At 45.6% G+C, this 27,196-nt stretch overlaps 1 protein-coding gene across 1 annotated transcript in view; it reads right to left on the minus strand.

Moving 5' to 3' along the window:
• TH (tyrosine hydroxylase) overlaps positions 1 to 27,196 on the minus strand; it is a 389,931-nt gene that overhangs the window by 82,529 nt on the left and 280,206 nt on the right. The window contains exon 9 of the mRNA XM_085646393.1: positions 13,950 to 14,019. Within this exon, the coding sequence (XP_085502519.1) occupies positions 13,950 to 14,019 (70 nt within the window). The remainder of the gene's footprint in view (positions 1 to 13,949; positions 14,020 to 27,196) is intronic.

Consider the following 27,196-nt stretch of genomic DNA (forward strand, 5'->3'; position numbering starts at 1 on the left):
GGAAAAACCGCGCCTGGTTGGAGAGGTTAGCACTAAGACACCTTAGGGTAATTGTGCGCTTTATAAAATTATCTCATTCATTCATTCATTCATGACCTCCGTGGCTTTCTTTAGAGGAGAGTGGAACTCCCTTGTTGTAAGAAGAGGTGGGAGGCCTGGCGCCTGGACCCTTGTGAGTATTTGGAGCTGTACAGATGGTATGGGTCGTTCTAGGTATCAGATGCTAGCATTGTAGTAAAGTTGGTTTGATTGATACCTGGCACAGGACCCTGGAGCGCGTTCTCCACCAGCAGTGCAGATAGTAAACCATTTGCTAAGGGGCTGCCAGATTGTGCAGCCGCTGCTCGCGTTTATAAAAGCTATTCAAACAAATCTGTGCTGATAGATTTAACACCGACACATCAGCAGCTCTGGCCGACTGCTAGGATGCTTTTCATGGGTCTAGAGTGCTGTTGTATAAACAGAAATAGAACAAGAGATAAAAGGCCTTTGTGAAAATCGTCTGCAAATGCATTATGGATTGACAGCCCCACAAACACTGCAGAATGTGCTGTTTTGCTTTGGGGGCGCAGCTCCATACGGGCCTCGTTTTCTTTTTAATGTATGTAAAAAATCTACTGGAAGCCAATAGAACATGATCTTCTCTTCTTTTCGTCAGACACTGTTTTGTTCTGCCATTATCTGACTCTCTCGTGACCCAGGAAGGTCAGGACCTTCTTGAACATTACCTACCAATGAGAAGACAATAAGCCATGTCTTGCCTCTGATAGGCCGTGCTAATAATGCTAGTTAACAATGCTGAAGAGCATTGGCAAAGGATAAAAAGGTTTTAACAAAACGCTTATTTTGAATTTGTAGAAGCAGTTCAAAAAAGTTTTGTTGCCGATGGTGAACTGCATCAACAAAACGAAAATGGCCGGACACTTAAGCGATGACAAATATATGCGCATGCTGCAGCACACCTGCGCGCGTATAGTCATGACTCAGCATTGGGAAATTTTTTTGCTTTAAGGCTAGCCTCCTCGTGAGTCTTCCTCGCCACAGAAATGACGTAGTGAACTTCAGCTCCCCCCACAGAACCCTCCAAGCAAATTAGCGCTCTAGCCTCCCCCATCACCCCCTAACATGGCTGACCTCCTTCACCCTTGATCTACCATAAGAGGATGCAGGACCCACCCTACTTCCTGTTTTTTTGGTTCTGCTTTGCAGACTCTTCAAGCAAGTCACAGGTAAGTGGGGCGAGGTTGTGCTGTAGCAGACCCAGGGACCCAGTAATTAGTCCTGCTGTGTGGTCTCTTTTTGAGCTATTTTGTTTGTTTGTTTGTTTAAACTTTATTTCGGCTAATGTAACCTTAAAAGCCAAAGCCAAAGAGATAAATGACAAAACACATATATATACATGACCATAATTATCAGTAAAATTAATGCATGCAATTGGCAAGAAATATTTTGGTTGTCTCCATGATTGAGTAATACCGCTTATAAAAATATAAATAGCTGTTTTAAATTAATTAAAAGCCAGAACTAAAAACAATTAGGACTGAAGGAGACAGTGCATCATGTTTCTATACAGAAGGAGAAGGGAAAAGGCTCCCATCCGTACATTACAGTTTATGACCAGACCGTTTCCTGATGAGGTACACATTAAATAAGAATCTACTCGTGCCAAACACCACTAGTTGTGAGGTATCAGACTTGATTATGCGCTCTGCTTCTTTATAGGATCTAGCCCCCACGTGTTTACATAGGGGTTTGATCCAACAAACCCTCGGTTTCTTTTATGCCGGGCACAAGAAGAGTAGATGAACATCATCTTCCTTAGCCCCCAGAGAGCAGAGAGTGCACAAATCAGAACCTTCCCCCCCCCCCTACACGTGTATGCACTAATCTGTGAGACCCCATACCTAAATTGCAAATATAGTGTTTTTGCTAGAGGTGGACCAATCTCATCCATGAATTGTTCAAAATTGGGTATGTCTTTTATATTCAGGAATTTCTGGGTCAATATGCCAAAAGTAGAACTATGCACTAGCTCACCGTTGACATAGGACCAGAAGGTATCCTTTACAAGTTTTTTAGAAGGCAATTTTATGTTCTGGGGAGCCTCCCATAAATGAGAAATCCCTAGTCTTTCATACCACTTAGATATATACTTTAACCATGGGGTTTTCATGTACCCATCAATCTGGATTATTTCAGTCAATCCACTCTTATAATCACTCAACTCCGGGGTTGACCATAACCTAACCCAATACAACAGTGGTCTTAGTGTAGCTTGATAATCTGTTCTTTTAAGGTTAATATCAAGGAATACAGGGACTAGAGGGGTTCTAGTCGGTATTTTGAGCAGCCTACGTACAAAGTGGTTTTCCACCTTCCCAAAATTGCTTTTACAACAGTAACCCCAAACCTCAGCACCGTAAAGAGCGGCCGATTGAGCCTTCGCTTTAAAAACCTCAAGTGCCGGCGAAATAGCTTTAGAATAGCTAGCGCCGTGCACTTTTAAAATAGGCATTGAGTTTTGTTTAAGGGATAATGTGCTTTTGTCCAGCTGCCCTTTCCAAGTCAAGTTGTTATCCAACATTAGTCCTAAATAGTTGAAACTCCCTACCTGTTCCAGTTTTTGGTTCTCTAAAAACAGGTTTTTCCTGAGGGATTTCTTGGGGTTTATGGACATATATTTGGTTTTGGATGGGGTTATTTCTAACCCCTTCCCCACACAATACTTTTGCAAGGAGTCAACCAAATTTTGTAAACCCCTCTGAGTCTGAGAAATGAGAATGGTATCATCAGCAAATAGTAATGCCGTGACCGTCTCGCCGGCTAGCTTCGGGGAGTCGTGTACACAGTTCCTTAGATAGCTCGGGATATCGTTAACATATAGCGAGAAGAGGGTGGGTGCTAACACGCAACCTTGGCGCACACCACGGTCCACAGGTATGGCCCTTGAAATGTCACCACCCTTCCCCCATCTAATTTTAGCATAGTTCCCTGTGTGCAGCTTGATAAGTTCTTTAAGTAGCTTGCCTGGGACCGCCATGTTCCTTAGTGTGATCCACAACAGGTTGCGCGGAACAAGGTCGAAGGCGGGCCTTAAATCCACAAACGCTACATAAAGGCTACCCTTCCTTATGTTTATATACTTCCAACAGAGACACATAAACCTAAACACCTGGTCGACCGTACTAATTTTTTATCTAAATCCTGCTTGGTATTTGGTTAGTATCTTAGTCTCCTCAATCCAATCTAAAAGCCTATTTAAAATATGTCTGGCAAAAATCTTTTGTAAAATGTCTATTAAACTTATTGGGCGGTAATTACTCGGATCATAGCGATCACCTTTTTAAAAAATTGTTATAATTTCTGCCCCTTTCCATGATTCGGGGATCGGTGTACCTGCCACAATCGAATTACTCAGAAAATTTATATATGGCCCCCACACTTCCGCATCGTATTTTAGTAAATCGCCGGGAATTTTGTCAGGGCCTGGGGCTTTACCCATTTTAACAGCTTGTAATGCCTGGTTGGTTTCTTCTAGGCTAAAATGTAGAGGAACAGATCTCATTTCTAAATTAATTTCTTTATCCCCGGGGAACAACCCCTCCCTGTTATTGGAGTAAAGCTTGAAAAAGTGATCACACCATGTGTTTTCATCTAGGAAGATATCCTTTGGCGATCTACCCTTCTTGTTTCCCTTGGCGATTAAATTCCAGAACGTGCTTTGATCGCGTAACTTGGCTGCGCACAAGAGGTCCTCCCATATACTTACATCCCAAGCTTTTTTTGCTTGGGCCATAGTATTATTATAAGCCTGTCTACCATTTTTTATATCCAGTTGGTTCCTTGATTTTACTGCCTGGACCAACCTTGACTTTTCTATTCGACAATCTTTGTTGTACCATGGGTTCGCTGACTCAAGATAGTTCCCTTTCCTATTTCCATCTTTTTTATATATTTTACTCAAGAGGGGAGTTAGTGCATCTACCAGCTTGTAGTGTAATTCAAGAACACCCTTTGTACCCAATAGGGGCAACTGGGATGCGCCAACAGTTTCAGTAAATGTATTATAGATGTTTATCAACGTCTTTTCTGTTCCCAAGATATATGGCCATCTTAGAGCACGCCTGTTGTTAGTTATCTGTAACTCCCCAACCGATTTATTTAATAGGGCCTCTCCATCTGATCTAGTGATGAAGGGTTGGGATTCTAGCCATAGTTGGAGAGGGAAATGATCACTCTCCGTCCTGTGGTCTATCTTGAAGTTGATTATTAGATCCCATAGGTTCCGGGAAACCATTACAAAATCTATGTGTGACCTACAATTACCCTTAGAATAAGTTGGAACTGGAGGTCTATCAGATCGAAAGCGGCCGTTACATGCCCTTAAGTCATGCGACACAGTCAACTGTAAAATCTGTGTGGCGGCTATTGTACTTTTAACTGATCCTATGGAATCTAAGGGCAAGATGTCGTTGGCAGCGTCTTGCTCATCAAATAGTGTTTCCAGGCCCTGGACAGGTTCATATTTACAGTTAAAATCCCCGCCGACTAACACCTGTACATTTTGTCCTAATGCTTCTAAAATGGAATCCAAGAGTTCTACCACCTTTGATTCTTGTTTGATGGATACGGTCTATTGTATATATTTATTAAGTATATAACTTCTTTTCCTCTTGCCACAATTTTAAGGCCTAATAAGTCAGGAGAGGAGATGGATAACTGGATGACATCTATTTCCAAAGTGACTTTAACCCAGATGACCAACCCCCCAGATGCTCTTCCTCTAGTTGACGGTATCGCATTAGAGCTAAAAGTTTTATACCCTAGCCTATGGGGAGTTTCTACCATCCAAGTTTCCTGTAAGAGTATGATATCATAGTTCTCAATATAAGAACACCATACTGCGTCCTTTAAGTTCCTAGATAAACCAGCTATATTCCAGGATATCAATCTGGTGCTTGGGTTTTCCTCTACACATGGTAAAAATTTTCCTATTAGTATGTCATCTCTATCTATGTCATCCTCAAGTGTGACTAAAGAATTTACCTCTTCCGCTTGGTTGTCATCATTATTATTTTCCTTTACCTCCAGACTCACTATATGACACTTATCAGCCACGCCCAATCCGCCTACCTCGCTCAACCGAGCATAAGCAAATTCGTCGCTAATTGGCAACTCATCTGACAACACGTCTATAAGACTCGGTGCTAATAAAAGTTTGGAATCAAAATCCTCAATGCTCTGGTTAGGCCCCCACACCTGGGTATCTGCCGATATCTCAATCATTTTGGTCCAATGAGCTCAATGCCATATATCTATTTTCAGTTGGAATATGAAAAATTGGGCTTCTACTGGTACTCAGGGGCCTACTTTTGTTGGTGGATTGTGATGTCCTATCTAAATGGCTATAAAAATAACCCAAAGGGTGCACACCCACATCGTTCTCCCCTAAGGCCAATGATGCTGCTCTAAGTAGGACAGTTGCGACATGTTGGGGGTGTCTAAAATTTATAATCACACAGTCCCCCTTGCATGTTTTCCTTGCATTGCCTATCCAAGAGACCCGTCTAGTAGTCAGTATTTGATCAGAAAAATTTGTGGGGAATCCACAATTTTTATTCAGCCAAGCGACTGATTTCCGTTTGAGTGAGCCATGTGGTTCCTCTCGGAAATTGGGTGCTACAGGGTCTAGGGGTGGAACATTTGAAAGGACAATGACATAGGGTTCACAGTCTGGCGGAAGATTAGTATGATAAGGTTTTCTCGCAGGGGCAGTAGACCTCGCACTACTAGGTGGGGCTACTTTGGTCTGAATAATACTGCCAGCTGTTCGCGATAACTTCCTGAGTTTGGGGGTTCTTACTCCCTCTATTACGGCCGACTGTGCAGAGTGACCAGGTTGTACCGATATCTCTGGCAGTTTTATAGTCTGTTCCTTATTAATCTTGGCTAGAAGACCACCCAGTCTAGATAACAAATCGATTTTTTCCACAAGTGGTTTGGTCATAAGTTCTAATTTTGCCTCAAATAATTTGGCAATGTGACCCAAAAGGGCAGAGTTCACATCATCATTAATAGTCAGCGTCTCGTTGCGAACCACAGTGCTTCTCTGACCTTGTTCCAGCGTTGGCTTGAGGTTTGCACTCCCCCGCTTAATTTGGGTTTTCCTACATTTTCTAACAGCTCTCTTAGGAGGAGAGTGAAGTAATACAGACTCTCTAGGGGTCTCCAATGGGGCTTGGCTTAGTGCATCATGATCTAAAGGTAAAGTTACTGGGTTCTCCAATAGAGGGGCTTCGGTGCTAGGAGAATCCACCATAATAGGACCACTACCAACATCTATGGGTGAAAGCAAGATTTCCGAGAGAGATTCCTTTCCTAGTGATTTTCTTCTTTCATTATTAATCTTGCTCACCATTTTAACCAGGTAATTATACATGGTTGTTTTATTTTTGGCCATATTAAGCAAAGAATCACGTAATTATCGATCACGGGAAAATGGTAGGGGTTACCTGATGATGCTAGCTAGTAGTAGTGGCCCAACACAGGGCCAGTAGAGAACAAGAGAATATTTAGAATTTATCAGACTCACATATACTCCCAATTAAAATAAACAAACAATATCGCAATTAAAACATGAGTATGCAACCTAGATATGTAATTGTCACAACTAAATTGTAAACCAAGATTTGTCTACCAAAGTCGTTATGAAAGTACTTGCAGCTAGGATTGTCTCCTCGCGACTTAGGGGGGTGGCCCGGCCCGACCTCTTCCGACCCCCTAACGACCACACAACGGCCCGCCCTTTGCCCGGGCTTAGCCCGGCGTCGCCCGCGCGTGTCCCGCGACGCGGAGGAAGCCTCTCCTCTTTAAGCGCCTCCGGGCGCGCTGGTGGGCGGAAGACAGGAAGTGTCGCTATGCGCCCTGGGAGCTGTAGTCTCCCCCAACAGCGGCCAACGATGACAATGGCAGCAGGGGAGACCCACAGCGTCGCCGTCCCAGGGGAGATGTGCTGAGCCAAGTAGGTGGTAGTCCTCCCGTCCGCTGCACTCAATTGTAGAAAATGCCCCCGCTCCACCGAGGGAGCCTCTCCTCTTTAAGCGCCTCCGGGAGCGCTGGTGGGCGGAAGACAGGAATTGTCGCTATGCGCCCTGGGAGCTGTAGTCTCCCCCAACAGCGGCCAACGATGACAATGGCAGCAGGGGAGACCCACAGCGTCGCCGTCCCAGGGGAGATGTGCTGAGCCAGGTAGGTGGTAGTCCTCCCATCCGCTGCACTCAATTGTAGAAAATGCCCCCGCTCCACCGAGGGAGCCTCTCCTCTTTAAGCGCCTCCGGGCGCGCTGGTGGGCGGAAGACAGGAAGTGTCGCTATGCGCCCTGGGAGCTGTAGTCTCCCCCAACAGCGGCCAACGATGACAATGGCAGCAGGGGAGACCCACAGGGTCGCCGTCCCAGGGGAGATGTGCTGAGCCAGGTAGGTGGTAGTCCTCCCGTCCTCTGCACTCAATTGTAGAAAATTCCTCGCCACAGAAATGCCGTAGTGAACTTCAGCTCCCACCACAGAATCCTCCAAGCAAATTAGCGCTCTAGCCTCCCCCATCACTCCCTAACATGGCTGACCTCCTTCACCCTTGATCTACCATAAGAGGAGGCACGACCCACCCTACTTCCTGTTTTTTTGGTTCTGCTTTGCAGACTCTTCAAGCAAGTCACAGGTAAGTGGGGCGAGGTTGTGCTGTAGCAGACCCAGGGACCCAGTAATTAGTCCTGCTGTGTGGTCTCTTTTTGAGCTATTGGAATTGATATGTTATTTGTTTTTCCCGGCATATTGAGAGCCCTGGCCATAGCGGGTTCTTACCGTGTGTACGAAGCCCTGCTTCAGCGGGCTCATGTATTCCGGCAGGTCCTCGTGGCCAGACAGGGTTGCACCGGCCTACAGGGTGTCGCCCGCTCTGCCGCAAGCAATGTGCTACTTTCCGTTTCGGCACGGACAGTCTGCAGGGAGGGCGCAGTCGGCGCTGGAATCCTTGCCAGCCGGTAGGCGTGTACTGATCAGTCTTTTGATGTTTTAGGCAGCAGTAGGACAGCCGGCTGATTTGTGGCTCGGGGGCATGAAGTGTCGCGCATTCCTGGCATAATGGAATTTGCTGAGGAATCTGGGTGCTAGGCTCACGCTCAGCGGCGTGCACACTGCTAGAGTATTTTAGGGGCATATTATCAAGAAACGGTGTTAGAATTATCGCCGCTTTAGCATCAGAAAACTTCTGCTAAAGCGGCGATAATGGGCTTGATAATATGCCCTTGAGAATTCCAATAGAAGCCCATGTTCTGGTGTCAACATGGGCTTCTATTGGAATTCTCTGCGGCATATTATCAAGCCCATTATCGCCGCTATAGCGGCAGTTTCGCGGCAATAATTTTAACGCCCTGCTTGATAATTTGCCCCTAAGTTGCTTAGCAACTGGCCCGGCCATCACTGTGTTTTTCACAACACTTTTTTTGATTGATCGGCCTATTTAATCTTGGCTCCCTCGGGGTGGTTTCTCTGCTTTCTTGAGCGTGTTTCAGGATGGAGAATGCGGGTGAGCCTCAAGTTGGGGCTGTCCCTACTGTACAGGCTCAGGCGGAAACCCCTTCATTGCAAGCCATACTGCAAATGATCCCGGCTGTAGAGGCTGCTGCATTTAAGGAGAGTGAATGCCTTTCATCACCTAAGAAGCAGTGTATAGAGCCTTCCACTAGTGCTGAGGCTGAAGGAGAGGAGGATGATCTCACAGGGGCCGTTATACACAGAGGCAGGAACTTGAAGAGGTTCTGCAGCATATCAAAGATAATCTATCTTTCTCTGTGCCCCAGGTAGAGGAAGAATCAAAGGATTTCTTCATACAGTACCAAAGGCGTGAGCCTGAGTCCCACCCCCTGCATCCCTCAATCAAAAAGATGATGGATAATGAATGGCAGGAGATAGACAAGCCTCTTTTTCCACGATACTTGTCTAAGCGGAATGCCACTCAGGACTTTGGGAAGGATTTTCCCGCTGCAGTGAAGGTAGATCCTTGATGGCTGGGTTGTCTTTGCAGGGGGCTATCATTTCAGAGGATACCTCCCCTTTGGATCCAGTTAACAAACGGGTGGAGCCAGTAGTCAAGAAATCTTACACCGTGTCCAATTTCTCCATTAGGGCCTCAGCCTATCCCTCCTACACTATCTAGTCTCTCTTGAAGGACTATCAGTCTCTAGCTGAATTTATGGGGCAAGGGGCGGACATTATGCTTGCCCTGGCAGTCATGGAACAACAGACCAGGATGTTGTCAGACATTCCCTTTGATAACTTGGGGGCTGCAGCTGCCTCCGCAGGTGCGGCCATTCCGGCGAGGCGCCAGGTCTGGTTGCGTCACTGGAAAGCTGAGGCAGCTCAAAAAGCCCTTCTGATGAGGATTACTTTCTCAGGGGTTAAGCTGTTTGGCGCTCCATTGGATGATCTAGTGAAAAAGTCAGTGGAGGATAAGAAACTGTAGCCTTCCACTAGACTTTCAAGGGGTAGATCGTTTGCCAACAGAGGCCTTCGATCAGTCTTCCACTCCCAGGGGTAATCTGTCCTTTTGTGGGAGGGGACACAGCTGGGGTGTCCCTTTCTCACACAAATCCCTGTTCTCAGCAGTCTGATGTTGGTTCCAACCTCTCATCTAAGTCCTGACTATCCGAAGGGCCCCAATGGTCAGCTTCCCATTGGGGATCAATTGTTGCAGTTCATGGAGACTTGGAGGGGGTCAATCTCTGACCAGTGGGTATTGAGGCTTATCGAGGAGGGATACACAGTTGTCTTCAAATCTCCGGCTTCTGACTTTTTTGTTCACACTCCTTTGTCCTTGGCTGCTGCAAAGAGGGTGGCTCTTTTTGCAGGTATTCGGGATCTTCTTGCAAAAGGGGTCATACATCCAGTTTCTGCTTGCCAGAGGTGTCAAGGTGTCTACTCGATTCTCTTCCTGGTAAGAAAAGCATCATGGGATTTCCATCCTGTGCTGGATTTAAAGCGGGTGAACTCTTTTATCCCTAATGTTAAAATAAAAATGTTGTCTTTGCAGGAAATCCTTCCTTTACTGGTTCAGGTGAATGTGTTATTATCATTGGATCTGCTCAATGCCTAGCTACACATGCCAATTCATCCGGCATCCCAGTGGTTCCTCAAGTCCTGTGCAGGTCCAGAGCATTTTCAGTTCCAAGTACTGCCCTTTGGACTGTAATCAGCCCCGCGGAATTTTATGAAAGTATAGGCTCCCTTGGTTGGGCTTATCCATAGAGAGGGGATTTAGGGTTTTCCTTTATGACTGGCTGATTTCTTCCTCTTCTTTTTCTAAGGGAACTCTTCACATCCAGAGGGACTGCAAGATTCTGGAGGCCCACAGCTTTCTGATCAGCCACGAGAAGTTGTATCTGGTTCCACCCAGGATCTGGTGTTCATTAGGGGTCACCTGGACATGGTCAGGAGGCAGGTGTTTCTGTCGGCAGACAGGAGAGCAACCTTAAAGAGGGAACTGGGTTGCCTGCTCTAACTGAATTCAGCCCGGTTCATCAGTGGGTGAGGTTACAGGGCTTGATGTCAGCTGCAATCAGTGTATTGCCGTGGACTCAGTTGCACATATATCCGCTAGTGAACCATGTCCTGTCCCATTGGTCCCCTTGTATCACCAATTACGATCTTCTGGTGGTGGTGGCCCCTAAGATCTCACAATGTCCATCTTGCAAGGGATCTCCCCTTTCAAGTGTCCTCCTCCCTGGTGGTGACCATGGATGCCAGCAAGCTGGGCTGGGGGGCGGCTTCAGATTCCTCATCTGTTCAGGGTAAATGGGATCGCCGCCAGGCTGGTTGTTATTCCAACTGCAGGGAGCTGAAGGCTGTTCGGCTGGCTTGTCTGGAATTTGGGACAGCTCTAAAGGGGCATTTATGTGCTGGTCCATATGGACAGTCAGGTGGTTATGGGTTATCTCAATCACCAGGGGGTTGCAGGGTTCAGTCGTTGTGGCTCCTGGCTCAGGATATACTGACCTGGACGGAGTACAATGTGTTGTCTCTGCGGGCTGTGTAATTCCCAGAGAGGGAGAACTGTGCGGCAGACAACTTGAGCCAGGTCTTTCCCTCCACCCCCCACCCCCATGAATTTGATCTCTTTGTCGATGGTGATGTTCCATGTCTTGCCGAACAGGTTTGGGTGTCTGAAAGTTGACTTATTTGCGGCCAAGAACAATGCTCTCCTGCCCCGCTTCTGCACGATTAGTCCTTGTCCGGTGGCGTGGCTTATAAATGCAACGTCATTCAGGTGGCCGGCAGGCCTGCTTTATGTATTTCCTCCGATTTCAGTGATTTCAAGGGTATTGTGCAAAATACGCCTGGGGAAAGCTTTTGTACTGTTGGTGGTGCCAGGCTGGGTCCGGCGCCTGTTGTACCCTCTGCTGAGGGAGCTTGCGGTTCAGGAGTGTTGGGCAATTACAGATCATCCGTATCCTCTGAGGGGTTCCCCTGTTCTGGCAGGTTTTCTGCAGCGGCTCCATCTTTAGGCCTGACTATTGAGAGGATGACTTTATTGTCTGGGGGTTGCTCAGCAGAGGCAGTTGACCTGATTCAGAGCTCCAGGCATCTGGCGAGTCTATAGTCTTATTCCAGACATTGGGGGTCATTTTCTAGATGGTGTGTCACTAAGGGGCTGGACTCTAGTTCAGTGGATCCTATATTTTTTGTCTGATTGTTTTTCATTGGGCCAGTGGGTGGCTTTGCAGGCTTTCGGAAGTCTCCATTTGGATGCATTAGATCCTTTTGTTTTCAGGTTAATATGTAGTTTCTTTCTTCAGTGTCCTTGGGTGATTTGTCCTGCGCGGGCCTGGGATCTCACCTGGGTGTTGTAAGCACTGAAGGGTGTTCCTTTTGAGCCTTTGGGGGAGGTTGACATCAAGTTCTTGACCATTAAGGTTGCGTTTTTGGTGGCCATTGTGTCGGCTGGGAGGATTGGGGAGTTGCAGTCCTTTTTGCAGTCTCCTCCTTTTTTGAGGGTGTTGCCAGACCGCATTCCCCTGTTGTCCTATCTGAAGTTTTTGCCCAAGATCCCTTTCATGATGAATTGTTCCACGGGGGTTGATCTGCCTACTTTTTCTTCGGAGCATTGATCAGGGGTGGATGCTGGTTTCCATTTTTTGGCTGTAACTAGGGCGGTGTTGGTGTATCTGGAAAGAACACTGGAGTTTTGCAAATGTGATAGTTTGTCTGTCACTTTTGGCCCGTGACGTCCGAATATAAACCCTCCATTTCCACTTTGAGTAGGTGGATTAAACAGACGATTCTTCTGGCATATGAGTCTCAGGGGTTGGAGGTATCATCAAGGATACAGGGAAGGTCTGCCCGAAGTATTTTTGTCTCCTCAGCTTCTTTCATCGGGATCTCGATAGAAGACATTTGTAAGGCTGCTACATTGGCTTCACCTCACATGTTCATGGACCACTATGTTGAGAGGTTCATCTGCTGGGGATTTTTCTGCGGCTGTTCTGCAGGCTGGCACTGACTGTTGATTGATTGTCGCACACATTTTCTGCTGGTGTTTTTTTGCTCTGTTAGCTGTTTGGATTAAACTGTATTTGTGCCTCACATTTTCGTATCTGTTGTTTCTTTCTGTTGAATCCGCATTGGCTTTGGTATTTGTTCACTACATCAATTCTGTGGCAAGGAAGACTTACAAGGACGTAATGCCACGGCTACTTACCGGAAATCGTTATTACTCTGACTGTAGTCTTCCTCGCCACATGAGTTCCGATCCCTCCCTTACCTGGTTTTTTTTGGAAGTGATGAGTTTATATATCGAGGTTGACCACTCTTACCGTTAGGCACTGGTACTGGTTTTGGTACTGAGGTTTGGTAGTGGAACAGGAAGTGGGGTGGGTCGTGACTCCACCTATGGTAAGTCAGGTGTGAAGGAGGTCGGCAATGTTAGGGAAGAATGGGGGAGTCTAAAGTGCTAATTCGCTTGAATGGTTCTGTGGGAGGGCTGGAGCTCATTGCGTAATTTCTGTGGGGAGGAAGACTACACTCGTAGTAGTGAAGATTACCAGTAACTAACCAGGGCATGACACTGTATTGGGTCGTTTTTTACTTTAAGGCTTAGCCCCACAATGATAATGTATGCATGCACTTGGTATCATACATGTCACACGTGTCACGTCGATCAGCTGACATTTTATTCTGCTAAAAAAAAGTGCTTTTTAGAGAAAGGAGTGCCTCAGTAGCAAACTGCAGCTTCCAGGACCTCCGAAAAAGAAAAAGAAAAAAACGAGAATTGGAGGAATAGAAGAGCAACGGAGAAGTAGGTGGTGGGAGAGCAACTCCATGCTTCCAAGCATTGGTCATCAACGTTGAGGAGGAAAGGGTGTGGGTAGCAATGGAAGAGCTGTGAATAAGGTAAAACTGGGAAGGATAGGGGAAGCAATGGACGAGCAAAGGTGGAACATGGTGAGTGTGGTGGGTGGGAATGATACTGTACACGATAGGCTTTCAACAACAGACAGCCGTTTGTAATCAAGACCAAAAAGGAATCAGAAATGCTAGTTTCCTACTTGACATGAAGGATAGCTGGTAAGGGTCCCTGCATTCCTATTAGATGTGCATGCAGCAGGTTACATGGCGTTATTGGGTTCTAGAACGTCACTCAATTTTGCATGCTATTTTCTAAACAGGTTCATGGCCCCTGTCTAAATGCTGTAATAAATTTCCTTACTACTTCTTCTCAAACCTCATTGATTTGTGACAATTTGTTAAGCATGAAGGGCACCACTTCCACTAATGCTGAATCTGTAATTATTTTAGTAGACATCATACATTCATACATGTGTTCTACAATCGTCACCGTAGCAGACAATACCAGTGCTATCACCGCGGTCAATGTAGGCAATCCAATGACGCATTTACCTGCGAGAACTGAGCAAAGGTGCGGTCAGCCAGCATCGGCACATGTCCAAGGAGTTCATGGCAGCAGTCCCTTAATATAAAATGAGAGGAAAGAGGTCAGTATAGGGCAGGAGTTTTGTGGAGGCCACAGGCTATAATCCAGTTTGTTACTTTTACTGACAATGTTTTGAATATATACAGGCAAAATCTTTCCACATCAGTCACCTGAACAAACAAAAACAATCGGTAATCTAGCACAACAAATAATAAAGCCTATACATTATTCAAGATAAGGTGTAATCAGGAAGCAGCTCAAATGCACTTACACATCTTATTATTCATGGATGCCAATGTGCCTGCAGCAGATTATACAAAAGTCTGTCTCCCGTGCTCCTAACTCAGAGCAGTTTCGTTCAAGAGTCGCTAATTGAAACACGACCAAACGAAGCTTCACCTATTACTTCTGTCCTGATTTCCATTGCTTCAAAATGATCCTTTACTCACCAGAAGGTGTCTTCTAGAAATAGAATATCTGATACTCATTCAATAAATTATTAAGGAAGAACGTAATGCTTACATTACTTACCGGTAATGGCATTACGCGGAGTCACACTCCCTCACTTTCATTCATTACAGATGAGTCTCCCCTGCCTCATCAGACCAATCGCACGCGATTTTCTACCATAAAAATCCCTCCCACCCCTCCACGCCTTCTGTCAGTAATCAAGCATCTTAACCAACACAGATGTCAGTTGTGCATAATGCGAGGGCGGGAGAGACCATGAGTGAAAGTGAGGGAATAAGACACAGCATAATGCCATTACCAGTAAGTATTGTAACATTACCCTTTCGTTCCACCCTCATTTTAATTCATTACATGAGATGGAACAAGCTGAGCGATGGGACACAACTAACGAGATATATGCCAAAATCACAACATTTATTTGGAACTGAATAGAAGCCCATCTAGTCCTTCATAAAGGACGGGATCTCATAACCAAAAGCATCATCAATTTTGTCACCTTCTCCCAACCTATAGTGCTTCGTAAAGGTAGAGGACTCCGACCATGTCGCTGCCCTACAAATCTCTTGAAGAGATGCACCCTGCAACTCAGCAACCACAGAAGCCGTGCTACGTGTAGATCTGCCCTGGACCTGTAAAGGGGAAGGCTTCCCCTCTACCTCATAAGCCTTACAAATCAAGGTTTTAATCCACCTACTCAAAGTGGCTCTGGCCGGCTTTTCACCCTTTCTACCTCGTCCAAATTTTACAAACAAGGATTCAACTTTTCCTAAAAGCCAGAACCTTCTCCAGATACATCAGCAATGCCCTTCGTCCAACAAATGTAACCATGCTTCTTCAGAAGAAGAAGGAGATGGTTAAAAGACTGGTAAGATCTCTCCTGCTCCCTATGAAAAGCAGTATCAACCTTTGGCACAAAAGAAGGAACCAGAACCAAAACCACCCTGTCCTGAAACACCCTACAAAAAGGAAACCTGCATGATAAGGCCCCCAATTCACCCAGCCTCCTGGCAGAAGTGACCGCCGCAAGAAAAAATGTCTTAAGGGTTAGATGATGCAACTCGGCCACTTCCAATGGTTCAAATGAAGGCTTGGTCAAAGTTGTCAAAACCAGCATCCAAATCCAAGTGGGAAAGGAATTAACTATCCTAGCACAACTGTTGGCCAGACCATTCAGTAGCCTAGAAATCAAACCTTCATTGTTGTCCAAATTCTTCCATGGTGCCCGGAATGTCTGAATTGCTGACCATTGAACTCTGAGGGGGACAATGGACAATCTCAACTGGACCCCCTGCTGCAAAAATTACATAACAACCACCAAACTCACAGATTGAGGGTTAAGATCCCTGGCCTTACACCAAAGAGATAACACCTATTATATGATTTCCAAGTGGATGACCTTCTGGAGGCTTGTAACGTAAGTACCAAGGTATCCAGGAGACCCTGTCCCCTCAAACTCCTCCTCTCAAACACCAAACCATCAGTTGGAGCTTCTTCAATGACTCCAATTGTAGCATTGATTCCCTGTGATATTGGAATGTTGTGCCTTAAATCCTGGGAAGTCAAAACCCAATGATGTAAAATCCAAGCAATTAACTTGTGTAGAGAAATCGTGCCAACTGCACCAGAAAGATAGTGGATGCTAGATCCTCCTGGATTCCGAGTCAGCTCTCCTCTCATGGGCACCTCTGGCTGCACAAGTCTAGAATGTGTCTCTGAATTTTTACAATCCTTTGCTAAGGCAAGTGAGCCACCCCCTGAACAGTCAAGAATTGAGCGCCTATGAAAGTCAAATCCTGAACTGGAACTAATTAGACTTTTGCCAGTTTATAAGAAACCCATGAGTCTGCAAAACCACCAGCCCTCTGTCTGCAACGCCAGAGAATCATTTGGTGCTGCTTGAACCAACCAATCCTCCAGATACGAATGCACGAATATTCCTTCTGAATGCAGAAGAGACACAAGTGAAGCCAGCACGTTGGTGAAGACTCTGGGAGAGAATTTGAGGCCAAAGTGTAGAATTTGAAACTGGTAATGATTTTCCCCTAGAGTGAATTGCAGAAATTGCTGGGAAGACCTTCTTGCCTGAACATGAAGATAAGCATCCTCCAAATCTATTGATGTTAACCAATCTCCTGGATTTATGAGAAGTAGGATTGTTTGCAGCAACACAATTTACGAAACTGGCCAGACCAGAGTTGAGCCACTTTAGGTCCAGCACGGGCCTGAAATTTCCCAACGGCTTTTGCACCAAAAACAGGATTGAGTAGGCACCCCTTCCCCTCTCTTTTTGGGGACCTTCAAAAATTGCCCACTTCATGAGCAAGGCCTCTACTCCTTGCAACAGTGCCACTCTCTTGGGCCCCTTCACTGGAAGATGAGTCACCTTGGCCCCCATCTGAGGAGGAGTCTGTACAAAGTCTATCGTATAACCCTCCTTGATTATATCCAACACGGTTCTCTGACACAATATCAAAACCAGAAATATCGTGCAACAGAAATATAGCAAAAATATAGACGGAATTTTTTGTTTTTTATCATATGTATAGTTAAAAGTAGCAAATCTTAAATATTTTAATATATAACATTAATATGATGCAAATTAAATATGTTTAAATAATATTTAAAAATATATATAAAAATATACTAATTTAAACAAACACACACACATATATATGAATGTGTGCATGTTTACATACACATATATCATGTAAAACTATTTAACAAATATTCATTTTCTTTTTTATTATAATTGTACTAAAATGACATAGATGTATGTATATATATTTACATATACATACAAAAACAATGTAACAAAATAACTACAAAAACATTTAGGGCCTAATTTATGAGGTTTTACCGTATGGCAGCGCCACAGGCCTTCCTGCTGGGCTGTACTACGGTAAAAGAAAAGAACAGGAATGCGTCGTATCCATCAGATACGGTGCATTCCTGTCCTTTTCACCTGTGCCGGTAAAAGGAAAAACCAGGAGAAATAAAGATATTTGTCCTTTTTGTGCCTCTCTTACACCTCCCCTGGGAGGCGTAAGTTTTTGGCGCTGCCTCAGATTTACGATTTCTCGTAAATCTGGGGCAGTGTCAAAAAGCCATGGATGTTGCTGGGAATGCCCCCAGCAACACAAATTGCTCGCCCCTTTAAAGCAGAAAATTGAGTTAACGGGAGCCATATTTACGAGGCAGCATTATGCCCAAAAAAGTGGCTTAGTGCTGCCATGTAAACATGGAGCAGGCTCCTGCTCCAAGGAACGTCACAAAAAGTGATGTTCTGGCAGCGCAAGGGCATCATAAATGAGGCCCTTAAAATATTGCTAATTTAATTATACATAAAAGGACAACAATAAACAAAAATACATTTTACTAATACTATCTAAAACATTACATACATTAATATGTAACAAAATTAGATTAAATACACAAACATATAATAATATTATATATTTAAACAATTTTTAACAAAACTATTAAACTCTAGAAATAATAAATAAACTTTTCCCACTCCAATCCATACAACAGTAGGGAAAGCATCGGACTCAGGAGGGGCAACATTTACTATTCCTACTCCAATAGGTGCAACAGGAGGGAAAGCATTGGACTCAGGTAGGGATACAATTAACTATTCCCACTCAAGTCTGTACATCAGTAGGGAAAGCATTGAAAAAAAAGGGGTAACATTTTCTATTACTACTCCAGTAGGTGCAACAGTATGGAAAGCAATGGACTCAGGAGGGGTACAATTTACTATTCCTACTCCAGCCTGTGCAACAGTAGGAAAAGCGTTGAACAGCGGAGTGTCAAAGTTTACTATTCCCAGTCCAGGAGGGTAAAATGTATTATTCCCACTCCAGTCTGTGCAACAGTAGGGAAAGTGTTTTACATCGGATGGGGTAAACTTTACTATTCCAATCCAGTCTGTGCAACAGAAGGGAAAGCGTTGGACTCTGGAGGGGTAAAATTTACTTTTCCGACTCTAGTCTGTGCTACATTAGGGAAAGTCTTGGACTCCGGAGTGGTAAAATGAACTATTCCCATTCCAGTCTGTGCAGTAGTAGGGGAAAGCTGTGGACATCAGAGGAGTATAATTTACTATTCTCACTCCAGTCTATGCAACAGTATGGAAAGCGTTGGCCTCTGGAGGGGTACATGTTATTATTGCCCGTCCAGTCTGTGCAACAGTGAAGAGAGAGAGTAGTTCACCTCAAGCAAATAACGTATTTTAACAACTCTATAAAATAACCAAAATTATACAATTCTAAATATAAAAATTATATGTTTAAATCTTTACAAAAATTAAACAAATTATATAATTTTTTCATTTTTATATAATTACTATCAAATAAAACTAATATTATTATTTTAATAAAAATCCACACTATATTCTCACAAACAACACAACCAACAATTGAATTGTAATTGAAGTAAAAAAAAAAAATACAACCCAATTAACATATTAAGTCATAAATAAAACAATCTGTAATAACGGATTAAATATTTTTGGATTTATTATTACTTAAATAACTTCCCACCCTATTATCCTACAAACACAGCAAAACACACCTAATATATAACATATAAAATTAAGTTATTAAATGTTTTACAAAAGTATAAATAAATTAATAATTGCATAGTAATTAATTATTACTTATCTTCTCACCCTATTCCTCTACAAACAAATTAGTACACACCTAAAATATAACTTAGCAAATATGATGATTTCCCAATTTACATAATTATCAATTAAAAAGTTAATAATTAATTATAAATAAATGTTTTCTTAATTGAGACGATAGGGTAATGAACAGTGCCAATGAAGTATTAACCTTGAAGTCCTTGAACACCATCAAGTTCATTCTTATGATAGTCTACTGCCATTCCACGCACTGTGCATTACAATCTCATTACATGTGTTTATATCTGACCTCTGCTTAATTACCATTCCAACAATGCCCTATTCCAGGGATGTCACTTGAGGAATAACAATACATATTCAAGCAAATCCTCTGCTGAGGTAAGCTCCTTGGCACATCAAAGCCTTAGAAATGCTTGGCATGACCATCCTACGTGTAGAGGAGGTGATGTCTGTTATCTCAGTTTCTCTATTTCACTCACTCAAATACTTTAAATAGTAGCAAATCTGTTATATTTAAGTATTCATCTACATATTTTAAGATCAGGAGTTGAGAGAATGAAAAGAAAGGTTATGTTGTTATGTGCCATATATTTTATTACATGTATGACTTTAACTGCTGGGAAAAAAAGCTTCCTTCAGCATGGGGAAAGTTGTAGGAAACTCTGTGAAGATCCTGAATGCTAAAAATTGGGCTCTATGGAGATTTACACTCACATGCTAAAAACTCTGCACTTCCCGAAATAAAATTGGAATGTTTTATGACTTCAAATCCATGAGCTCAAAAAACCCTTTACTCATGGAACCAATAGTTTATTAAGAGATACTTATAATGTATTTTACCTTATATCACCTGGGCACTCTGTGCTGATACACTCCCCCTGGTTGGAGGCTGGGGGCCAGATGCGGCTGGGTGGATTTGTGGAGTCCGCCTGACTATCCTGTTCGGAGGGGCTTGTGAAATCCAGCCACCCGCCTCTTGGGATGCTTCACATCACCAATGCTCCCCCCCTTGCCCCTCCACTGCCTGTTGACTCTCAGGCCTACCCAGAATCCAGGAGGGGTCACAGACGTGGCCAAACCCACCCATACGGGGTCTCGCACTGGTGAACAAAGAGAGACCTCAGGCTCCTGAGACAACACGCACACAGTAACAGATGGATCCCCCCTCCCCCAAGGACGATAACACAGAGGCCATATTGCAGGCAATTAAGGAAAATCCACATGTTGCTAGAACAGAAGATAGATGCCATAGCGATTGATATAAAGCCTTAGGGTGGATATACTGAAGTTATCGGAGAGAGTGAAGGAGACGAGTCCACTATCACCGCCATGAGGCCCACAGTATCCGCAGTGCAAAAGCAGATAGATGATGTGTGCAGAGATCTACAACAGTTGCAGGGCTGAGCGGAGGAGGTGGAAGGTCATTCACACTGCAACAACATTAAGGTAGGGGGGATGCCAGAATGTACTGATGACCTGTCGACTGAGTTATTCCTAGAAGACTGGCTGCTTTAGGTGGTGTTCCCTAACATGCAGTCTAAGTTTTTAATGATTGAAAGGGTGCACAGGGTGCTGGCCTGTCTGCTGCCCCCAGGGGCCCATCCAATGCCTATAGTGGCCAGGATGTTGAATTATTGGGACCAGATGACATACTGCAGCGGATGCGGTCCCATGGCCTCTGGGTTCTCAAAGGCCATAAAACTCACCTTTTTCCTGACTATACTGCCCAGGTGCAGAGGTAACGGGTAAGCTTCTCAGGACCCAAGTGGATGCTTAGGGACCTGGGTATTGCCTATGGCTTGATATACCTGATGAAGATATGCAGCACATCAAAGAATAGGACCTTTTTCTCCAACACTCCTGAGGATGTGTGGTTGGGGCTGGAGGATCAGGGCATGATGTGTCATGGGCACGCAGTTTTGAGCCAGAGGTGGCCCATGGATGGCAGGGGATTTACGGGTGCCATCGGCTGCCAGCTGGGGACCCCACAAACGAGCGAGAGGCGGAGGAACGGGCAACTCTGGGCTCTGACATCCGAGCACGGAGGGACCATTGCATTTCATTGGGAGCTAGTGATTTGGACACTCTGAAAAATACCCGGACAAGACATCAGCTGGGTGACGACTGTCCCAGCTGAGTGTCCCCCAAGGCACACTCATAACTGCAGATGACTTGCCTTAATTGCTTTGTGCTCTCCATTGGGGGCACTTGCTCCATGATCAACTAGGTGCCCTAGGGACCTAGTACTATTCTACTGGAGATGGGAGGCTGTATTTCAGCAAGTTTGCTCTGGACTTTGCCCCCCTACAGTACCTTGCAAATGCACAAGTATTCAGCAATGATGTTTAATTTGTTTGTTATGTTTTTGATTCTGTTCATACTGGTGAGACTGGACAAAGTATGTTGCACCTTGATCGGGTTGGGGGTATTTGCTCACGACCCCTTTGCAATCACTCCTGAGAGATTTCTCTCTGACACCCTGCAGGTAGCTTTTACTATCTTCTGGCAACCCCCCCTCCAGCGAGTCTCGTCAACGCCCATTTACTACATCTTACTTCATGTACAAGTATAATTTTTTAACATGGAGCGTCTGAGGCATGGGTTCCCAAGCGAAATACCACAATGGATACTCCTTTCTCCATCTGCACAAGATACATGTAGCACTCTTAAAAGAGACATACACAACTGCCTGTGAACTTGGTTAACTGTTGAACGTTGGCATGGGCAGTTATGTGGTACTGGGTACTCAGTATGAGCCAGGGGTATGGTGATCTGGGTGGCGCCCGGAGTTCCATTCATTATGTCATGCACATTTATTGACTCTGAGGGAAGGTACATAATAGCAGATGTGGATCGGTGGCCCTTCTCTTGCGAGCCTGCATGTCCCTAATGTCAGATAATTGTACTTTCATAACATCTTGTCCACACACCTTGCTCATTGAAAAATCATGAACTTGTGGAAGGAATTCCATCCTCTGGCTCGTGAATACTCCTACTATTCTGGATTGCATAGACTCCACACATGATTGGACAGGTTCATGGGCTCCTCTGCCTTAATTCTTACCATCTCAAACACAGACTACTTTCTGACCGCACCATTTTAGATCATGACCCTACCCTTCTAACGATGGCACTGTGTCACTCATGGGCATTGATGCCGCTATGGTGCTTACAATCATTGGCATTGTTGGATCTCCCCTTCAGAGCCTCTGTGGGGTAGGCAATCGATGAACACTTTAGGACCAACAAGAGTTTGGCTACGCACACAAATGTAGAATGGGATGCCTTTAAGGTCATGATCGTGGGCATGTGCATTAATGTTCTATAGTGCTCGAAGGGCGATGCTGACAGATATCACAGATAAATGGGCAGCTACATGGCCTCAACCTCTCCGCAGTGCAGAACCTGCTAGACAGGCTGTGATTGCTGGACCTGACTAAAATGCACCAAGTGCTCCTAGATAAACTGTGATGTATACTCTATATATCACCTGCCAACATGGCATGGGCAACAGGGCAGGTCGCCTTCTGGCATGGTTAGCCCAGTCACAGACACAGTAGAAATCTATTGGGGCTATACAGGCACCCGGCGGGAGGATCGTCAGCAAGCAGGCAGACTTTAACAAGTTCTTTTGACCATTATAAACAGTTGTACATGACCGATGTGACACCTCAACCTGACCACATTGGTCGATTTTTGGCATCCACTCGAATGCCAAAGCTTATGGCATGGCAAATGAGGGCTTTAGATAGAGATCTAAAGATGCAAGAAATAAAACTGGCTATTGACCAGCCGTCGCCAGGTTAGACTCCGGTACTGGAGGGCTCCCCGCTGAGTTTTGAGGTGCTTATAGTGCTAAATTAGCTACCCAACAGCACATCATGTATACACGTCCTGCACGGGAAGCTTCCAGAGTCCACAAGGGAGGCCACTGTTGTAGTCTTGCCAAAAAGGGTCCAGGACTCACTTGATGTAAAATCCTATAAGCCATTATCTGTCCTCCCAACTGAATATAAGATATAAATTGATTGCTCTCATACATACCGGGCTTGATACCTCCAGATCAATGTCAGTGTGTGCCAGGTTAAAAGGTTAAAATATGCATTCCATTTTTGGCCTCTCTTGATATTGAGAAGGCCTTTGATACCTTATCATAGCCCTACTTTTTTTAGGTTTTTCAGGCCATCGAGATTGGAGGAAACATGTTGCGGTGGATACAGTTATTGTACAGGCATCCCTTAGCTAGAGTATGTATGGGAACAATGTTTTCCCACAAGTGGCACCTACATAGGGGTTCTTGGCAGGGCTGCCCACTGTCTCCTATCCTGTGTGAACTGACTTTGGAGCCCTTAGCATGCATTATGCATGACAGGTGACCTGAATGGTGGATCAGGGTGGGAGAAAGAATTCATGCGGAGGCTTGGTACGCAGACAACGCATTATTATTTCTTAGGTATCTGGAATCTGCCCTCCCCCGACTGATGGAGCTATTGGACAAATTGGAGACGGTGTTGGGCCTACGAGTAAATTAGGATAAGTCATGTTTGTTCCATCTCTACCCCCTGCTGGAACTGGGGCGCCCCCCATTCCTGGGAGGTCCATAAGATGGAAACCTAACTCCTGTAAATGCCTGGGTGTACACATATATCACGCAGACCATGATTTGCGAGAGGGTAATCTAGATAAGTGTGTCTCCAACATACAGACCACGATCCCCTTTTGGCTCTGCCTTCTGCTGTTAGCCATACTAAAAATGACAGTATTACCCAGGCTGCTGTACTTTTTTATGGCCCTCCACCTCATCCTTCGGTGGACATTTTTCAGTGACCTGTGGTCCACCTTTCTATCACTGATCTGGGGTTTCCAGGGGCAGAGACTCTCGATTGAAAAAGCTATGAGTAGGGGCGGGCGGTGAACTCTGTTCCGCCAGCAGAGTTTTTCCCGCTGAGTTGAGTTCAGCAAAAACACTGCCAACCACCATGGTTCAGAGTACACCAGCACGCTCACCCAAAACTTCAAGTGTATGGCACTGGGGAAAAGCACTTAACCAGCAGATATGCTCTAAAGTCATTTTATAAAAGCAATGCATGCATGCATGACCTCGCAGACCCTAACCTCAATATTCATGGATTCACACTCACAGCTCGCCCACATAAGTGCACTCACCTGCCGTTCTTGGTGACGATCATTTAGTTTGCACCTCTTTGAATTTGTGCCACTGCTTGCCATGCTTGAGGGTTACCCTACAGCTGCTTCTCCGTTGGGTTCCCTTTCTCCCTCCCAGCCTGGAGCTCGTTCTCCACCATGACATGAGCAGACTGGACATGCAGACTGTATTATAGTTGAAAAATGGGGATGAGGCTGACATGGGTGAAAGGTGCACCCAGTCTTTCCCTATCCTCCTGATCCTCTCATTTACTTCGCGATGGTGGAGGGCGCACATTAGTCTTTGTGGGAGAGCGCAGAGCTGGACAAGCACCGCTGTGCAAGCCTGCATGGACCTGTCCCCATGCGCCCCTCTCTACAGTCTTGGTACGCTTCTCCTCACAGCTGGTGGCTTGCAGTGGCACTGCTCCAATCCCAGGACTCTTGGGGCTGTGTTTTCCGGGACCCAGCGCCTTTCCTATCCTCATAGCCTGACCTGAGAGTGGCTGCCGAGCCAGTATCAGGAAGTTGCGTGGCAGGACAGGACACCAGCAGCAGCAGAACACCAGCAGCAGTCTCCATCCGCCCCCACAGGCCTCTGAGCCACTGCCCTCCGCAAAGCCCCCAGCCATAGGCGATGCCAACAGTGAGCGCAACAAACTGCCTAAACTCAACTGCCATGCCATCCCACTGCCCCTGTGAATTTTGGAGGTAAGATGGAGCAGCACGGGGTGTGGGGCACTCGGAGGTGACACATCGAACTAGCAGGCAGTGAATTCTGTTTACACTGCATGCTGCAAGTTCTGCTCTTAGGGGCGGTGCATGTAGGCACACTGAACACCACACTACGCTACTAAAAGGGGTACAGCTACCAGCATCTACATGTTTCTGGTACAGTCAGACCTAGGGGCATCAGGGGCGTAACGAAACTAGAGGGGGCCCCCTGCAAAGTACATAGGGGACCCCCCTCCGCACTCACTCAGGAGCGCTCAAGCCAGGGTACTTTGCTGAGGGCGCCCCCTTGAGCTCGGGGGCCCCCGCACTGCGGGGGCTGTGGGGGCTTTTGTTACGCCACTGAGGGGCATCTGAGGCTAACACAGGAGTCTAAGGTTCCATGAGGGAATGAATCAAAAAGGGACGATTTCATAAGAGTTTTGCTACATTTGGTTGGTGAGGTGCCTCTTCTAGAGATGATCGATGCCACATCGGCAGGCATAGACATTGTTGTTAGAGGGTTTTGTGGCTACAAACTTTTAACCGTGGTGTTTTTGCTACTTTCAATTTGAAAAGAACATTTAAAGTTGTTTTTAGGTTTTAATTATGGTTTTTAGGGCAGAGCCGAACTCTATGAAATTCCACTGAGTTTTTATGCAACTCCGTGGAATTCCACGCAGTGCAACTCCACGAGCTCCACCCACTCCTAGCTATGTGGCCCTGGAAGGCAAAGGGGTACCCAACCTAGACATATATTATGTGGCTGTGCACATGCCTTGGCTGGCATGCTGGCTGCCATCCATTCCGAAGGGAGAGGAGATAGGGCACCTGTTGGGCACCCTCGACCTCTTGAGAACCCTTTACCAAACTGCTAGATCAGTGGTATCTTACACCAGAGCGCTCCAAGCAATAAAGGCCTGCTGCAGTCTTTACAACAGGAGGTCGCACACCAAAGTTCTGTATTCTCCAGATCTTCCAGTGTATGTGACGCCAGCGCTGGCAAGTGTAGGGGATGAGCACAATGCACAAACCTGACAGCAATCCATACTCACCTCCATGCGGGATATATATTTGGGGGTGAACTCCTAACATTTAATACCCTCAAGGAGGAATACGGGCTGCATCATGGTCAGTTAATCACATATGGGGCCCTTCCAGTGGCATTGGGCAACACCTGGGGGTTGGGGTTAACCAAGCCTTGAAAGATGAGGTGTTATCTAACTTGCTGACGCATAAGGTACTGACCTACATGCACAGGGTAGTGGCCCCTTGTTACATACCTCTTTGACAGCACTGAAAGTGAAATGGGAACAGAAGGTGGAAAGGGACATATCTGAAGCGAAGGGAAGGAAATGGTGCGAGACTGGAGTATTCCAAGGCAGTGAATAGAACTCCCCGATTCGAATCCCCAGATCTTAATTATCTTCACTGCGCATATTTGTCCCAGCTAGATTACCCAAGATCTTACCCGGGCTTCAACATGCCCAAGATGCCAAGCATCAGAGGCGTGTACAGATACAAGCATATTGGAAGATGCACCTGGACTTTCTGACTGACCTCAGGGTAGACTCTTGCACATGACAATAGAGGGGTGTTTGCTGGAGAGATGTTCTAGGCTGACAAAGGCCAAATGTGCAAATACATTTCTAGACCTGGCGAAGCTCCTGGGAAATCCGAGTATAGCAATGAACTGGAAGTCTAGTACAGCTCCCTCAGTTTCGAACTAGGTCCAAGAACTGATGCAGTGGTTCATCTCAGAAATGCACGTCCTGGCTCACATACACCGGCAGAGGAGGAGGGGCACATCTACTAAAGAATGGGACACGCTACTACTGGTGATCCAAGCCAAGTCGGATGAGAGGCCGCAACGAACACACGTGGGGGGTGATACTACACAGTGATGTCAGAACACACTCTGGTTGGTACAGGCCGTGTGCCCCATGAGCTATGGGGGACACGGATGACCACTGACCTTCCAATCCAGACTGTGAGGTTACACAAATATCATACCTGCCACCTTGAAGAATCATCTCACAGTTTGAGGAGGGGGCAGGGCCAGAGGCGCAACTAGAGTCAAATTTCGGGGGGGGGGGGTGGGGGGGGCTAGGAAACAATTTCAGGGGGGGGGCTGATTATTCAAGCAAAAGGAAGAGTGGAGCTGCAGGGGCTCTAAGCAGGGGGTGAAAACCATCAAAGCCTCATTAACAAGCCAAAGGTCTTTTAAAGACCTGTGAAGTA

The sequence above is a fragment of the Triturus cristatus genome, chromosome 3_1, assembly GCF_964204655.1.
Source record: "Triturus cristatus chromosome 3_1, aTriCri1.1, whole genome shotgun sequence".
Classification (NCBI taxonomy): domain Eukaryota; kingdom Metazoa; phylum Chordata; class Amphibia; order Caudata; family Salamandridae; genus Triturus; species Triturus cristatus.